This window comes from Cyclopterus lumpus, chromosome 13 (genome assembly GCF_009769545.1).
Source record: "Cyclopterus lumpus isolate fCycLum1 chromosome 13, fCycLum1.pri, whole genome shotgun sequence".
NCBI lineage: Eukaryota > Metazoa > Chordata > Actinopteri > Perciformes > Cyclopteridae > Cyclopterus > Cyclopterus lumpus.
The window spans coordinates 10318181-10335331 of record NC_046978.1 but is presented as its reverse complement, the minus strand read 5'-3'; the positions used below and the strand labels follow the sequence as shown (position 1 = coordinate 10335331).

At 39.7% G+C, this 17151-nt stretch overlaps 2 protein-coding genes across 3 annotated transcripts; both read left to right on the top strand.

Moving 5' to 3' along the window:
• Positions 1 to 65: 65 nt before the first annotated feature.
• usp16 (ubiquitin specific peptidase 16) lies at positions 66 to 5579 on the top strand. The gene is made up of 19 exons (XM_034548082.1): positions 66 to 284; positions 482 to 548; positions 629 to 825; positions 914 to 1017; positions 1114 to 1226; positions 1304 to 1527; positions 1630 to 1725; positions 1824 to 1954; positions 2065 to 2152; positions 2498 to 2579; positions 2696 to 2787; positions 2870 to 2923; positions 3011 to 3178; positions 3309 to 3547; positions 3743 to 4170; positions 4335 to 4429; positions 4621 to 4707; positions 4822 to 4969; positions 5056 to 5579. Exons 2-19 carry the CDS (start codon positions 488 to 490, stop codon positions 5175 to 5177), a joined length of 2529 nt encoding a protein of 842 aa, XP_034403973.1. The 5' UTR covers positions 66 to 284; positions 482 to 487; the 3' UTR covers positions 5178 to 5579.
• Positions 5580 to 5624: 45 nt separating this feature from the next.
• On the top strand, positions 5625 to 11125 carry LOC117741212 (transcription regulator protein BACH1-like). Of its 2 annotated transcripts, none has more exons than XM_034548078.1 (5): positions 5625 to 5742; positions 6588 to 6844; positions 7578 to 8744; positions 8834 to 9040; positions 9909 to 11125. In XM_034548078.1, exons 2-5 carry the CDS (start codon positions 6605 to 6607, stop codon positions 10290 to 10292), a joined length of 1998 nt encoding a protein of 665 aa, XP_034403969.1. In that variant the 5' UTR covers positions 5625 to 5742; positions 6588 to 6604; the 3' UTR covers positions 10293 to 11125. The 2 variants fall into 2 exon arrangements, with proteins under 2 accessions (XP_034403969.1, XP_034403970.1); XM_034548079.1 differs by having other exon boundaries at positions 5669 to 6212.
• Positions 11126 to 17151: the final 6026 nt, after the last annotated feature.

Genomic DNA, 17151 nt, shown 5'->3' with positions numbered 1-17151 from the left:
TTTGCTGGTCGTCGAGCGTTGTTTCCACTCGGACTGTTTCAAGCGACGCACACCGGAAACACACGTATCGAAACAGCGGTACCGTCACATTTCTGTTCCTCTGTTGTCTGCATGTGTCAGCTGGCTTTTTTTTACAGCCAAATCAACCGAGAGTTTTTTTTCGATAAATTGCAACGTTGTAGGTCCCTTTTCTTACTCCTTTTCAGTTGTGTCCGGATGAGATAATTAATCCATACGAAGTGAACGAAACTGTAAACTGAAGGTTAGAGGCTCCGTTTGCGACAGTAAGTTGAGTGGACCCTGAGTAAGATGGCCATTGGCTTAGACGTTACATTACTCGTTGTTTGCTTCTGGCACTGAATCTACTGGCTCTCCGTTGTGTTAAGCAGCATTATAATTATATTATTAGTCATTAGTCAAAAATAGCTTTACTTCAGCTGACTGCTGATTTGCATTCATCTCCAATTGTGTTTAACGTTAGGTGGAAATGGGAAAGAAAAGGGGGAAGGACAAGAGCTCCAGAGAGGACAATGACATCGGCCTGGCAGGTAAATAATATGTCGTAAATTAGGCGATAGAATATCGGCCTTGGGTGACTTTGCCACACGTTTGTTTCATATGTCTATAGGTCCATCCTGCAGGCATATAAAAAAGGGAACAGACCAAACTATTTTAAAGAAACTCTCAGGGAATTCTGATTGGACGCGTTGCCAGGATTGTAAGCAGGAAGAACATAAAGAAAGTATCAGCACCACCGCGCCACAAGACTCTGAAGAGGAAAAGGAAACAACAGCCATATGGATGTGCTTGAAATGTGGCTATATAGTGAGTTTATTCAACCCATTTATCATTCTGTTATTAAAGTGTATGAAGTGACTTTTTGCTAAATAACCAGATGCATTTATTTTACCAGGGATGTGGACGCTACTCTGAGAACCAGCATGCCATTAAACATAATGAGACTCCTCGGTCGGATCCTCATTGCCTGGTAATCAGTTTGGACAACTGGAGTGTGTGGTGAGTATGTTGCTGTGGTGTGTTAATCACAGAGGCATACGTTGTGTTCGAAATGAGAAGTACGTAGTCTGTATTAATGTGTTTTCAAACTTGCAGGTGTTACATATGTGATGATGAAGTCCAGTACTCCAGAACCGGACATTTGGCTCAGCTGGTGACCAACCTAAAAAAGCAAACTTCTGCAGATCACATCAAGAGACCACAGACAAGTAAGTCCATCTATTTCTTTTTAGTCAAACTGTATTATTGGATTTGCATGTTTCTATCACCATGTTGTGTTATTTAGGAGTGAAGGAAGAAGACAGCTCGTTGAAAGTTGAGCAGAAGACAGAGACTGTAAAGGCAGAGGAAAGTGAGGACAATGAAGACAAGGGCCTTCAAAAGAAAAACACCAAGAAAGAGAGTGTCGGGACATCAAACAAGTCTGTTACTTCTGCAGACAATAGTGGTGTTTCAGTAAAGGGGCTGAGCAACCTGGGAAACACATGTTTCTTTAACGCAGTCATTCAGGTAAGATGGTGCTTTTATAGGATGTCAGTCTTGAATTAAAATGAGAGAAGTCGTGAATTATATTTGTGAATTATTGTTGATTGCTGTCATTCTGCTTTCTAGAATCTTTCTCAAACACAGCTCTTAAGACAGACTCTCAGCAAAGTGGCAGAAGAGACTATTAGTCTTAACATTAAACCTGTTGCGTCCTTAGATCTGGTGAGTTGCCATTATTTTTGTAATGTTAATTGTTCACTGTAAAGATGATGTCTAATTTACTATATTTATTACTGAAATACTTTTTTTGAATTGTGCAGGCACCTATTGCAATGCAGTTAGGTCAGCCTGGATCCCTGACTTTAACTATGTGTCAACTACTCAATGAGATCCAGGAATCTAAGAAGGGTGTGGTAACACCGCGGGAGTTGTTCACACAAGTTTGTAAAAAGTGAGTGTGATTACAAGTTGAGTTGGAGCTCAGCCTTAAGATGTGTTTAAAATGTACTTCCTAGCATGACTGCATCTAGTGCTGTTCATTGTCTCATCTCATTTGTGCAGGGCTGCCAGGTTCAAAGGATTTCAGCAGCAAGATAGCCAGGAGCTGCTGCGCTACCTTCTGGATGGGATGCGAGCTGAAGAGATCAAAGTATGCTTTTAGTTATAAATATATCACATTAGGGAAAGATGTACAATTGTAGCTGTCCACATGGCTATGTGTTGTCATGGCAGTGTATTGTATTGACAGCAGAACAATACTACAGTGAATACATTGTTTGTAAGCCAGTTGTGTTTGTAAGCCAGTTGATATGTATTGCACTGTGCACTTAGATTTCTGGTTTCAGGCTTATAAGAATGCAATCAGTGTTCAGAGGCTGAAATGATGAAGATTCTGTGAAAATGTTGGACATTTTATGTCTGCAAGAGTTCATCTGTTGGTTTATCAAAAGGTTATTTTATGATTTACATTTAAAGTATGTCTTTGTATTGACAGAGAGTAAGCTCAGGGATCATGGAGACATTGAAAGAATCTAGAAAAGGCACCGATGGAGAGCAGCTGAAAACACTAGTTAAAGGTAAGTAACTTAAATCTTGTCATTAAAAAATGTAATCATAATAAATTGTAATCTTTACAATATTGGTACACCTAATAGTTAAATATGGTCCTCTAACAATGAAGTACTGATTTCAGAGTACGAAAAAAATGGATTTCCAAAAAACTTTGTCGACCAGGTTTTTGGTGGGGAAATGACCAGCACTATAATGTGTCAGCAGTGTAAAACGGTATGTACTGTGGAGAAAAAGGTAGGATAACCTGTCAGTATTATGTCGATGTGATGTAAATGTCCCGTGTTTGAACTTACAGGTGTCTGTAGTCACAGAGATGTTTTTGGACCTTTCCCTTCCTGTTTTTGATGAGGTAAAGATTGTTTATTTGTCAAGCAACTACTTGTTCATGTTTTATTTGTGTTGCACGCATTTACCCTTTTGTGACTACATGTTGCAGGCATACAGAAAGAAGAACCAGAAAAAAGCAGTTCAGAACACCAGTGAGTCGAGCCAGGATGACAGAAACAGCCCTGCTTTGACAAATGGGAATGATGACATTCACAACGGGTCTGGCAGCAAGTACCAGCAGAAGAAAGCAAAGAAACAGGCAAAGAAGCAGGCAAAGGTACCTCACTCAAAAAGTACAGAGGAAGTTTCTTTCTTTTGCCTTAATTCATAATTGTGATGGCTGCATGATGAATAATTGTGCAGAATAAACTAAATAGTTTGTATTGTTTCATGTTCTTGCCTTAAAGCATCAAAAGAGACAGCAGAAGATTGAGGGCAGAGTCACTTTGGACAGTCTCTCATCTCCGAGCCACTTGGAGAGTGAACAGAACGTTCCTACCGCAGATGCAAAGGACACGGAAAATGCTGACAATGTAACACATGAAGAAGCCTTACTAAGTGAAGGGAATCCTGCACAAATCAGTGTGTCTGAACGGGAACAGAAGAACCTTGAACCAGTTCAGGATGAGAAGGAGGGGGAGGAGGAGAAGGAGGAGCAGCAGGAGGAGGAGGAGGAGGAGGAGGAGCAGCAGCAGCAGCAGCAGCAGCAGCAGGAGGAGGAGGAGCAGCAGCAGCAGCAGCAGGAGGAGGAGGAGGAGGAGGAGGAGCAGCAGGAGGAGCAGGAGCAGCAGCAGGAGGAGGAGGAGCAGCAGGAGGAGGAGGAGGAGGAGGATGATGAGATGGAGGATTCGGTTAACGACTGCGACTCATTGGCTACGTCATCGGTCAGCAATCATTTTACTGTCTTATCAGACGAGCAGCACTCACAGGACAGCATCTTAGATGATGACCAAATATCTGACATGGATCTGGAACAAGAAGAGAAAACACAGCTGGCAAGTGAAATGGAAAAAGTAACTCTGGATGACGCCTTGGATACAACTATGGAGAGTGAAGATGAGCCAGTGGAGGCTAAAGAGTACACTGTAGTAAGTCAGGACCCGGAGCTGGCCTTCCACACACTGGCTACCAGGACAGCCCCTGAGAAACTGGAGTGTTCAGTCCAGTCATGCCTTTTTTACTTCACAGAAGTGGAAACCCTCACGCAGAACAACAGCCTGCTATGTGTCACATGCACTAAACGGCAGCCAAACAAAGACAACACTGGAGGTATGTGAAATGTATCTGACTGACGTGGGGTTTTATTTGGGCAGTGCAGGATCACAAATCCATTCATGTTTGGCTGATTTAAAAAAAATGTTTTTATCTATACGACTCACTTTTACATTTGGGAATGAATGAAGTTCATCTTCTTTATTCATGATTTTGATTAGGAGCCCAGAAGTATGTCTACACTGATGCCTTGAAGCAAATGCTGATCTCCTCTCCCCCGCCAGTGCTTACCCTTCATTTGAAAAGGTTTCAACAGGTAAGATTGTTGAAGACAAGTTAAGCTTGTGTACACTTTTGATTCTGTCAGCCAAGCTGTTATTCACCCAACTGTGAACCAACTATTTAAGAGATTAATACCTTGTTTAGATTTGAGAATTTTGTTTTGTCTTTTAAAATGTAGTGAAACACTTCCTTTAATGGAATTTTAATGATACTTTTTTCCTCTAGAATGGATACAGTATTTGTAAGGTGAACAGACATGTCCATTTCCCCTTGATACTGGATCTAGCTCCCTTTTGTGCGGTTCAATGCAAGGTAAATATTGGGATTAACAGCTTTTATGAATTATTAATACACTTATATGCCTATTTGTAAATGTATCATTGTTTTATTGTAGTCTGAGCATTAACACAAGTTGTTTCCAAACAGAACTTGACAGAGGGAGATGCTCAGATTTTGTACAGTTTGTACGGTATCGTAGAGCACAGCGGAACAATGAGGTCGGGTCATTACACAGCCTATGTGAAAGTACGACCTGAGTGCCATAACCCCTCATCCAACGGACTTACAGCTGAAGGCAGGTGTAGACGTGACGATCAATAGAATAATAACTTGATCCTAATGTTTTATGAATCTCTCAACTAACTCATCACTTCTCCCCAGGACATGTAGAGCCAACCAGAGGATCCTGGTTCCATATCAGCGACACAAGTGTTCAGCCTGTGAGCCAGAGTAAAGTCCAGAGTTGCCAAGCCTACCTCCTCTTCTATGAAAGAATCTTTTAATCGAACGGTGCCTTACTACTCAGGAAATCCAACAAACCAACGTGCTGATTCTGCTCTACAGTATAAAGGATCAGTTAACCAACCAGATTTGTCATTGACTGTGATGAAATGATATTGATTATACAGAAGGAACATTTGAAACAAAGTTTAAGATTTTCATCACAGGGGTTTTCACACAGTGTTTCAAGTATTAAAGAGGACCGGCTGTATGTTTCTCACACTCAGTGAATATGGTAAGGTGTGCATGAACGGTTGAACAGATTGTGTTGTTGGATTTGTTCGCATTTCAAATCAATTTCAGTAGGAAAATGAAATGTTGGGGGAACATAATTTGTGAAACACATTTATGTCTATTTTTATCAATGCCGTGTAATGAAATCATAATGAAATGCTTCAAAATTGGATTTTTATCCGTGTCTTGGATTGGCTTTCTGGTGCTTGCACTGAGCATGCGCAGTAAGTGCTGACCAAATGGTCACATGACGAGAGTAAAGTCTGCTTCCGGATGTCCAGAGACATCTACTCAAAACTCACCAATGGCAATGTTATCAAGGTGACATGACAGGTCAGTAAACATGTGGCCCTTTATAATGATTTGTAAATGACAACTTTCTGTTAAGGAATATTTTAGTTTTTAGCCAACAACAGGAAGATGTTGTCGCTCGGTACAGTCGCTAACTAGCCTAGCGTAAAGCCCTTCCGTCAGGATACTGTTTTCTACCATAACATTTGCGTCGCAATGAAAATGTTGTCAGTCGTTAGTAACATAACGGTCTTGTCGTAAATGTCGATATTATTAGTTGCGCCTCTACTGAAGGCCCGGTTGTGTAACTTGGCTAAACATGAGTCAGCATTTCAACTGGCTGCCCAAGTTAAAATAAGATATCCTGAACTAGTTGAGTTAGGTTTCGTCAGACGGCTGTCTCGCTAATTGTTTAACCCCGTCAGTTCAATGTTCACCATCATTGATGTTTTACTTGAGCGATTGGAGCATGGCATCGCTTTGAAGGAGAAGGCACAGTGTCTTGCATAGAGGTAGGTCCTGTTACTGCCCTGTGATCTTTTCTGCTGCCCATAAGAATAATATCAATTATGCAACTTGTTCTTGTGGAAAAGTGGTATTGGATAGTAAAAACAAAAGTAACATACCATTGCACTAGTTTTTACATAATTATATTACAGCTTTATGTTTTGAGTTATTTCAGTAATGCCACTAAGAAGCAGATCAGATTTCTTGAAATGTGTTTGGTGGCTGTATATGATGCAAATAAAATGGTTGGAGATTAGTTTTCTGTCAACAGACAGATTGAACATTGACTAATCCCTGCAGCTAGAACCCATACTGTGTGTGGTACATTGTGACAAATGGTGTATGATCATGATGCCTTTTGACTTCCCTCTGTCACACAGGTTGAGCTTTTTGAACCATGTCTTTCCAAGCTCCTCGCATGTCAGTGTTCACCTTTCAGTCTGCAGTGCACAGTGCCCATGTTCTCCAGTGTCTGGATGATCAGAGGCGGCAGGATGTTCTGTGTGATGTGACGGTGGTGGTAGAAAACAGGAGTTTCCGGGCCCACTGCTCTGTCTTGGCTTCCTGCAGTGAATACTTTCACAGCAGGGTCGCCAATGTCACCAGGCAGAATCCCATCATCACCTTGCCTGATGAGGTCGGTGTCCTGCTATTCATCTGAAGTATTTGTGGAAAAGATGATATGCATGAATTTACTGTTACAATTTTATATTTATGAGTAATCCAATTTTTTGGGTAGGATATAAGGCATTTCTGGACTTAAGCACACTCATGGCACAAGTAACTTTATATTGTCCGTTATCAGCACAATGTTAATAATGCACTTTGGGCATCCTGAAAGAATGAAAGGCTGCCAAGTTAATTGTGTAGAAGTAGAGAGCTGCAATATCTCAATGCAGAGTATGTGCAAGAACAGCCACTAAAAAGTTTCTGAACAATCAATACGTCGATTAGGAAGTGTCTCTGCAAAATGTGCCATGGAAAATGCAGACACTGCAATATCAATTTTGTCCAGCAGTGGATGTTTTTTTGTAACATGACTGTTGGTTCAATATGCAGCCCTTGCAATGTGACTCATGTCTGTGCACATACATACAGCACAATGTGTGTGGCAACAATATATTTGTCCAGGGAATGATATAGCACTATGCGGTTTTGATCTTTGTTGATTTTTGATGGATGTGTGGTACCAAATGAGCTTTATACTGTTGAATAGGCGACATAGTTATTATCTTTATTAAGCTGGTCACCTTTATAGTATGGTCATAGTGTAGTATTTTATAGTACAGTATTACAGTAGTTTATTATGTCAACGATATGGTGTAGGTTTTTTGGTACCTCAACAACTTCCTGACTTTCTTTCCCTCCAGGTGACCATTGGGGGATTTGAACCGTTGCTTCAATTTGCCTACACATCAAAGCTACCCTTCACCAAAGAAAACATTCATGCCATTCACAGCAGTGCTGAATTTTTAGGATTTCATGATTTGGAGTCCACATGCTTTGATTTCCTCATCCCAAAGTTTTCTGAAGGCAAAAGAACGTCACAAGAGATCAGGCGTAGAGCCTGTTGTCTGAGCCGGGATCCCAATGCCAGATTTAGCTCCAGCGCAGAAAGCAGCCAACCAATATCATTGGAGTCACACAGCTCAGTGCCTTCAAGAGGGGATGAACAAACAGATTTCCCATCACAGTGTCCTCAGAGTGTGCCGGGTCAGACGAACAGCGGGGAAGAACACTTTTGTTTGGAGAATTGTGGGCCCCAAATGCCCACCTTATCTTTGGAGTTAACAGCAAATGGTGTGTGCCCCATGTCGTCTTTGCCATGCCCAGACTCTGACAAAGCAGATCACACCTCTCAGTTCTGTGAGACGGCTATTTTTGAGATAGGAGATGTGTGTAATCAAAGTGAGTTGAGTTTGGCAGATTGTGGCTTACCCTGTGAGCTGTCAACCCCAGGGGATATGAATCTGCCAGAACTCATTGATCCAGCAGGCAGAGATGTTAAGCAGACTGTGGAGACGCTTGGTGCTGAAACCGACCGCAACCCTGGTTCATGTCCACACAGCACATCAGGGGCGGATGATTGCCATAAGTTATTAGAGCAGAGTAAGGCTGGCCTTCAACAGAAGATGGAAGGTGATCTTACAGACCCTACACTGTCGGCTCTAAGTCACAGAGAGGGAAATGGGGAGAGGAGCAGTGTGGAGAGGGAGGTAGCTGAACATCTGGCAAAGGGATTTTGGTCTGACCTATGTCCATCTCAGGCTCAACCACTCCCTTTGGAACCAATGGACCAAAACAATCTGGCAAAAGCTTCAGACTTTCATTGGCTTAAGCAGCTGGACCTGAGCTCCAGTGTAGGCGATTGTCCCTTCCTCAGGGACTTTGAGACAGGTGATGACCCGGCCCCATGCGCTGACAGCCTGTCCCAGTCAGAGAAGAGCTCCTACATGTCTTCCTCGTTCAACTCTGGGGATGACTCAGACCTGGACACAGATGGAGATACTGAAGCCAACAACAAAAGAGCAGCAGAGGTCATTTTGATACACAGTTGATATTATTTTTTTGATAGTTGGAGATATTAAGTAAAATAAATCTAACTCTTAAGCACTGTACTCTACAGATTCAGCTCCCCTTCCCTGTCGAGCAGATCTCAACCCTGAGCCGGAGTGCCTTCCAGCAGCTTCTGAGACACCATCACTTGACTCAAGATCAGCTGGAATTTGTCCATGATGTTCGTCGACGAAGCAAAAACCGTGTGGCTGCACAGCGCTGCCGAAAGAGGAAGCTCGACGGCATATACCAGATAGAATGTGAAATCAAAAGATTAGTAAGTTCTCTTTAATATGACTGTTATTCTTAACATGTTGGCAAACATGATGTGATTGAGTTGTGTGTCCTTGTAACCATTATTGGCCTCTGTTGGTGACGAGTATGAATCACAGTAATTTTGATGGAAGTTCTTTTGTCTTCCTCTACCCCTCCTTTCCACTCTTGTCCATTAGCACTAGAGATCAATATGCAAAGTCATTAGAACACAAATCCAAGAGGTATCTAAATCCTATGAGGCAAATTTGTGATTTTGGGCTATACAAAATAAATTTAATTGAATCTATGGAAAAAGGTAGTCCAAAATGTCATAATGATAATGCTTAAACATAATTGTTTAGCTAAAATGTGCGATATTTATCTCAGTTCTGCCCTGTTAAGTGTTTTTAAATGTACAGAGATTGGAGGAGATCAACATGGCAGCCTTTGCTGCACAGCTAACTGGCAGTTTATGAGTACAACAGACCCAAATGTGCACTTAGGAAACTCTTTACTCAAACATTCAAAGTCTGGATGAGCACAAGACAAAGACTATTTATTACAGCAAGTGAATGCGTCTTGTCCCCTCCTTCATAGATATTACTGTGTCAATTCTGTATCACCTGTAGAAAGTTGAATGGTAGATTTAGGTTTACAGATGTAACAGACTGGACCCGACCAAACCTTTGAATTGTAGATACTGTTGACTGATAAAGGAATATAAATGTAAGAAAGAAGAAATGTAAGTTAGATCATTAAGATCCTTGCTGACTGAATATGTGCTTTGTTCTTTTCAGTTATCTTCAGCTTTTAGTTTTTTGTCCCAAAGAATACATGTTATGACAAGGATTCGAGGAAGTGAATGTACTTAACTGTCGTCCTCCCTACAGAAAAGTCAGAAAGAGCGTCTGCTGAACGAGCGAACCGATCTGGTGCACAACCTGGAGGAGACGCGACAGAGTCTGTGCGGGTTATGTAACAGCGTCAGCTTCGAAACTGGCTCTGATCAGGACCACTTGCAGCTTCTTGCCAAGGTCTCCTCACCAGACTCCACCATCCACTCCCCTTGCATTTTGGGTAAAGATGAGGAGTCCCAGATCACTATCAAAATGGTTGGTTCTTCAGAGTGTGACCCAAGCAAGCCGCCTGCAGACTCTGTTCAAACTACTGCACCAGATGCTGGCACACGGACAGAGGAGGCAGTTTCTCCACAGAGCTGCCCGGTCTCTGTGTCTCTGCCCAATGTCTGTCTGGACATGAACATCAGTTTATAATTGGACTTCATTTCCATTGTTACTTCTAATGTTGTAGTATATATGTTAACCCCCTTTAAGGATTGATATGCTTGTCTGAATTTCACTGAATGATTTTCGGTCTGATTCTTAAAGTGGCATAGACAAATGTAAAATGTCCTTTGCTGTATTCCTAATATGCATTTCACTGTGGTAAACACAGAATCTAGTATTCACCATTTGGAAAGTGCAGACATGTTAAAGTAATTCCCAAATGTTTCTATTTCTAAATTAGGAGGACGTTCTTAAAATTAAGTTTGTTTTTCTAAGGGAAACTCACAACCTGACAGTGTTTTGATCATTCTCACACACACATACACACATTTATGAAAATAAGATGTTTCTTTTATTTTGAGCTCATTAATTATATTCATCACCATTGCATTCTTAACACTATGCATTTGCCACTGTATGTACCACTATGCTGTTTCTTTGATTAATGATGTGCAACACAACTTTTTTTACAGTAGAGGAATTGTTATAGCTAACATAAATTCTCAGCAGCATTATTTGAATGCCAGTGTATGGTTTGAATGAATAACTCTCCGCTTCTTCTGATGTCTGAGGATTAATGAAAGTGTTACAGGGGAACAGAGGAAATTATGATATTTGATGCAAAATGTGCCTTATGTGGTAATTTAGTATGAATACAGGGAGATAAAGGCAATCTTTTTATGTTCTTGTCTCAATCACTGTTGCACATTAACCCAGAGCCCACATTAATGGCATTCTCTTACATGAAGGTATGTCATGTTGAGTATTTTTTATTAAATGCGTTCATGGATTACAGATTTAAATAAACATTTTATACCATTCAGTGTTTTTTTTTTTTACATCAACAGAAATAATGTGTGTGTGAGTGAGTGTGTGCGTGTGTCCCCTGTCCCGTCCCCCACACACACACACGCACACACACGTCTATTGATGCACAGTACCACCGTTTGGCCAATAGATGGAAGCACAACTCAATGTACCTCAGCTACACTGACACCTAATTGACTGCAAGAGGAGATACAACTTCAGTTTTTAAAAAAACGAGCCTGAAACCACATGTAGTGTCACTGATGTCAGACTGTTCAGTCATCAATGGTGGGCATGACGTAATCAACATTAAAAAAAAACTTTGACTGGAAAGTTGGGCCGGAGCTTTAAATGCGGAACAGGAAACTGATTCAGAACTTCTTGCACTACTATTGACAAAATGGCTGTGGCCTAAAAGTTACACATGGCTGATGTTTTATGAACATGGATTAAGAAAAGACTCCAAATATAAGCGCCTGATAGCAAAATGATCTTAAGTAATTCTACTGCTTGTATCTTACAGTTTGATCTATTACAGAGAATCATAGGAGGACTATAGATGGAACTACATTAGAGTGGACATTAAAGGCAGACTCAGTTGAGGCTGATACAATGACCTATGCTATGTAAAAAGTGAAGGTATCCAGAGACTCTGCAGACAGGACATTGGATAAAGTGAAGTGTGCATGACAGCCATCCCTGTAACCATGACAGCCATCCCTGTATCCCAGCAGTGCAAACTGAGTAAAAGGCTTATGATGTAGATGTAAGGAAGACGCCTCCCTGAACTAACCCAGACTTATAATTATATAATGGAACATAAAATGCAATGTTGAATTATTTGTATTTCTTATATATAAATCATTGTTTTTTTTAATTTAAACAAACATGTACACTGTTTGTGTATAGCCTTACATGCTGCTTTCAATTTTCTACAAACAGAGTAACTCTTAGAACTGACTTTGTTATTCACAAATGTACACATTCATGTTTAACAGGCTGCCGATTGGGTGTCATTATTAAACCAACTCTACAAACAAGACACATGCAGTTGTTGCGTAAATTGCCTGCGTTTGGCACATCAACCAAAACTGTGGCAGATATTTCTCACTTGCCGATAAATGGCCCACATATCTTTGATTACTTTTGGTACCAATAGGTGGTGTTGTTTGGACTGGCAGGTTTATTTGAAATAAAGTGTTACACATGAATTGATCAAATAAATCCAATATACAAGAAACAAGAGGTTCTTGTATACTGTCTCTTGTACAGAGAGGTTTAGCTACTAGCATGGCATGTATTTGGCTGCTTGTCAAAGAACTTTCACTGAAATTGGTTGTGAAACAATTTCATCTTCATCTTCTAAAAAGAAAAAAGTCCTACAGTTTGAAGTATTTCATAATATCAGTCCTCTTTCTTTCATCACAGAAGCCCAGTCCTTTTGCAGACTATATGTATTTATTATTTAGTACACATCGATGCACATGTAAGCCATCTTAGATCGATGCACAGGTGAAATCAATATAATTACAAACAAAAGAAAAAGATTGATTGAGCGTGATGCTCACTTGCTCATTATTAGCCACCTTACCCACCTCTTGTTTTAGCTGATTATTCTAGTAAATGGTTGTATGATAAATAAGACTGCAATGCCATAAAATTGACAAACCTTTTTCAAAGATCTGTGTTTGAGCAGAATACATTACAACATAGGAGTAATCATGGTACAACTAATTTTATTGTTGGTTTCTTTCTGTGTCTGTAGACCTGTTTCAGGTCATATTATGATATTGAGAGTGTAATTGTATCCATCCTTAAGGTGAAATAGTAAACTGGGACAACGATTTGATACACTTATTAAATTATTGGAGTGCAGGGAGCTATCATATGAACTGACACTGGTCTGAGTGCTCACTCTTATTTCAGAGTGGAGAGGAGCTTGGATCAGGCTTGGTAAAACAAACTAGTATTAAGAAGAACAGCTATTTTACAAAGGCCCCTTTAAAACAGTCCTCAAGGTTAAAGTGGGATTTACACAGGCAACCTTGAAGCCACTAATACAACTTGAACCTATATCTTTTAGAAGTCAACCCTCATACACACTAAAAAAACAAAGCTTCAAAAAATTGTGTTGTATCTAAATATATAGTTAAAGGGATTAGTAGATGAAATACCACAGAGACCAGATATCATGACACACATCTGTAGAAAATCCTTAAAAGCATTATGAATTGGACCTGTTTTTGAAATACCCCCTCAGAAATTAGGATTATTCCCCAGTGTTTGTGTCTTTTATTTACAGTTTGGATTTTGGAGCATTGTAGTGCAAAAAGTAAGCTTATCCTCTTTTGCAAGCTACACAGGAAGAGAAACTTGATTTGAGGAGGAAGCAGCTGTGCGGCATGGCAAGGTCAGAGGCCCATAATCCGCGGCCTCATTCATGCGAGATTAAAAACCTGCTCTGAGTTCTGATTAAGAACGCAGGGTTAGAAGATTAAAGACCAGCGAACAAAATGAAAGCAGTTTAAGTCCAATCCTGGAATTCATCAGAATACCAAAACCTTAAACTGTCATTACAACGTGAGATTAATGCAAAGCCCCCTTGAACTCTGTATCTGTCTTGATATATCTTCTGTGTCAGAGCTTGTATTTCCTTTTTTATCAAAAATCTGAAAATGAAGATTTCTCACTTTGTCATTTATTCTCTGCACTTCCCTCTAGATTTTTTTTCTCTTATTGAAATAATTTCTTATGGATCCTAATAGAAAATTGTCCGTATGAATTGGTCACACAATACATAATCTATTTTATAAAGTGTTTAACATATGTGACATATGCTCGAACCTGCTGGCTCGCTATGTTCTCTCCGTGTTAGTGTGGCTGTTCTTCCTCCACCAGTCTAAAGACATGCATGTTAGGTTCATTGTTCCCTGTAAATTGCCCATAGGTGTGATTGTGAGTGTGAATAGTGGTCTGTGTCTATGTGTTAGTAGTGATTTACTTGACCTCTGTCTTCCAATGTCAGCTGGGATTGACTCCAGAACCCCCAAGGATAAGCGGTTGAAGGCAACTGGAATTATTGTGAAAAGTAGGTAAAAGGGGCATATAATTCCAGTCATTATCCTCTGACAGACTCCAGTACTTGGGAAGCACGGATTAGGAAACAGAAGGTCAGGGGGAGAAACAAGGATTAGAAATTAAGACATCTGGAAGTTAGCTTGCTTGCGAAAGAAGAAAATATATATGCTAATAAAATCGACAAACACTATAGTGTGGCTCCCATGGATCTGACTGGACTTTTCCTGAAGGCTAACGCCGACCAAAGATATGTCGATCATCAAGTTGGTGCAGCAACGGCTACGGGTCACACATTGGGGTTGCCAGAAAAACGTATCCATATCTATTTTTATCATAAAACAAACATTAGTTGATCAAAAGAAGAAGAATCCAATTATTGGAACATCAGAACAATATAAACCAAAGTTCTCGATTTGACAATATTTGTCTTCTCCTCAGTAAACATCTACTTATAAATCAGTTATCTTTTCAGATTCCCTCCTATTTACCTTCAGGAAACAGATCTATTCTGTTTTTCTTCTCTTGAGAAAGGTGCACTTTTCCCTTAAGAGAGTGTCTTATTTGTAAATATTTTCAAAGATGTGCTTGTCCCTCCAGATTGAATTTCCTTCAAAGAAAATTCCCTTCATGTTCTCGAAAGGTTTTTTAGAAGACCCTTTAAAGTACATTTAGAGAACCTTCAGGGAACATTTCCTTTAGAGAACATTTGGAAAACCTTCAGGGAATATTCCATTAAGGTTTCTCTGAAGGTTCATAAATGCCTCACCAAAACTTTCAGGGAACCTTCAAGAATTGTTCCGTGAAGGTTTTCTAAAGGTTTTTCAACTCTTTCTTCTCTACATTTAGAGAACCTTAAGAACATGTGTTTTGAGGGCTTTCAAGGTTCTAGGGAGGTTTTAAAGGCCTTCTTAGAACATTTAGAGAACCTTCAGGAAATGTGTTCTATGGGGTCTCCTTTCGGTTCTTGAAAGGTTTCTTTGACAAGACCTTCAGAGAACCTTAAGGGAATATTCACTTTGATTATTTATGATAATTTGTGTGTAGCTACTGCTCTATTGTGTTAGTTGGAGAATAGTGAACCTGTCCCTCCACTTTAAAGGACACTTTAAGGACAATTACCAGAAAGTTCTCAAAAAACTCTCAGAAGGTTTTAAGAAGATCTACAGAGAACCTTTAGGGAACATTTCCTTGAGATAACCTTGAGAAAAGCTTCAGGGAATGTTCCCTAAAGGCTCTCTGATGGTTCTCAAAGTTTTTCAAACCCCTCTTAGATAATGTAGAGAACAATCAGAAAATGTTCTCCGAAGGAACCTTAACAGATTAACTGACGCTGCAGTCACTATGAATTTATAAATGAATACCATAATACTGTAATCTCTCAGAAAAATTAGAAAAGCTAGCGGGCATTCCGACCCCAGCTAGCCCCCTGCTCTGCAAACCTCAGATTAACAAACAGCTGGTTGTATACACAGTAACAGATTAAATTTACACTTGCTTTCTGTTGCATTTCTAACACTAGAAACACTGGGAAAATGTGTACAAAGTACAAGATCTGAGTCAAGAGACAACTGGAAAAGCAAAGATGATGCCTACAATTTTGATTAACTTTGCCTGTTTTAAGAGTTACATTGAGCATTGAGTCATTTTTCAGTTTAGCAGTGCAGAAAATATTCCCAAAATTAAAAAGAAGCCACCATCCTTAGAATAAAGTCGCACACTGTGTAGGTCATTTGAGCATTTGAAGTGTGCTGATGTTGATAGAGTACAATGCAATTCAATTCCAATGCTGGCCTTATGTAAAGCAAGAATATATCTTGTCCAAAATGAACAGATCATATTCCATCCTCAGCGCGCTGATTTACTTGAGTGCCATACCTGAAGAGTGAACATCAGTTACACAATGTTGTCAAATTTTTCATGTGCAACTCAGTTGAAGCACTTGTGCTGGTGGTTGAAGGTGCTGCTTTATGAACAATTTAAAATAACATTTTAAACGGGGATATGGGATTCATCTTTATTCATACATTTACATCAATGAAAAGAACAGCCTTGAGATCAAAATAATAAAAAAGAAATACCCTTGATAGGTGCAGACTCTTTTCTTTACTGAGATTATTTTTGCTGTCGTAACACACTGGTGTTAGTCATCTAGTTCAAATCTGCTCAGTTGAGTCCTGATTTCATGTCAAATGTCGTGTATGTGTCTCAATAGATTGATGGTTGACATTCATTCAAACTCCGTTAAACAGTTGAATTTAAATCTTGAAACCCAAACTGTGTAACAGTTAAAACTTATTTTTTGAATATTAAAAGTTGCTCTCCAGTGATACAAATTAGATGATTCTTATTGAATGTGTGGGCTTTCCAAATTAGCAGTATTTTTTAGACAATGCTGTATGTATGATGCAAGGAATCTGTCAAATATCTAATAATCATAAACCCCAATCAAATCATAATTGTTTGGTAATGAATCCCACTCAACCATCCTTACAGGCATAATTATTTAAAACCTAAAATTCTGTCACATCGTCCTTCATGTAATAACAAACCAATAACGCAGAGAAATAACACGCTACGCTCAGTAGTCCTGTCAGATTTGGGGAAATAAATAGTTAATTGCATCTGCAGGATTTTCTAATCTGTGTGACAAGCACCTTTAAACCAGGAGTGTTTCTAATTTTTTGCAATCCGCTACATAAGGAGGATATTATGAAGCCGGAGTGAGGTGAATATGGATCCATATAGAGCTGAAAGCAGGCAAAGAGAAAGGTGATTCAGGGAAGAAGCTACTGCTGAGTCGTGGCATTTAGCATTATATCCAAAGGCCATCTCTCTACATTTTGGATTGGTTTGCCTTCCTGTGCAAACCATTATAACTAGTGGGTTTTAAATGCGTGATGTGCCGCTTTACAACAATGGTGAATAAAGAGTTGCAAATTCATAATAGTTAATTAGTAAATTG

What these genes read in the sequence shown, in the direction of transcription:
- usp16 (XM_034548082.1), top strand. Translation starts at nt 488, where the DNA reads ATGGGAAAGAAAAGGGGGAAGGACAAGAGCTCCAGAGAGGACAATGAC. An exon ending in CTGTTGCGTCCTTAGATCTG is followed by an intron (nt 1,726 to 1,823) that starts GTGAGTTGCCAT and finishes TGAATTGTGCAG; the next exon opens with GCACCTATTGCAATGCAGTT. An exon ending in CCCTTCCTGTTTTTGATGAG is followed by an intron (nt 2,924 to 3,010) that starts GTAAAGATTGTT and finishes TACATGTTGCAG; the next exon opens with GCATACAGAAAGAAGAACCA.
- LOC117741212 (XM_034548078.1), top strand. Translation starts at nt 6,605, where the DNA reads ATGTCTTTCCAAGCTCCTCGCATGTCAGTGTTCACCTTTCAGTCTGCA. An exon ending in TCATCACCTTGCCTGATGAG is followed by an intron (nt 6,845 to 7,577) that starts GTCGGTGTCCTG and finishes CTTTCCCTCCAG; the next exon opens with GTGACCATTGGGGGATTTGA. An exon ending in AATGTGAAATCAAAAGATTA is followed by an intron (nt 9,041 to 9,908) that starts GTAAGTTCTCTT and finishes TCCTCCCTACAG; the next exon opens with AAAAGTCAGAAAGAGCGTCT.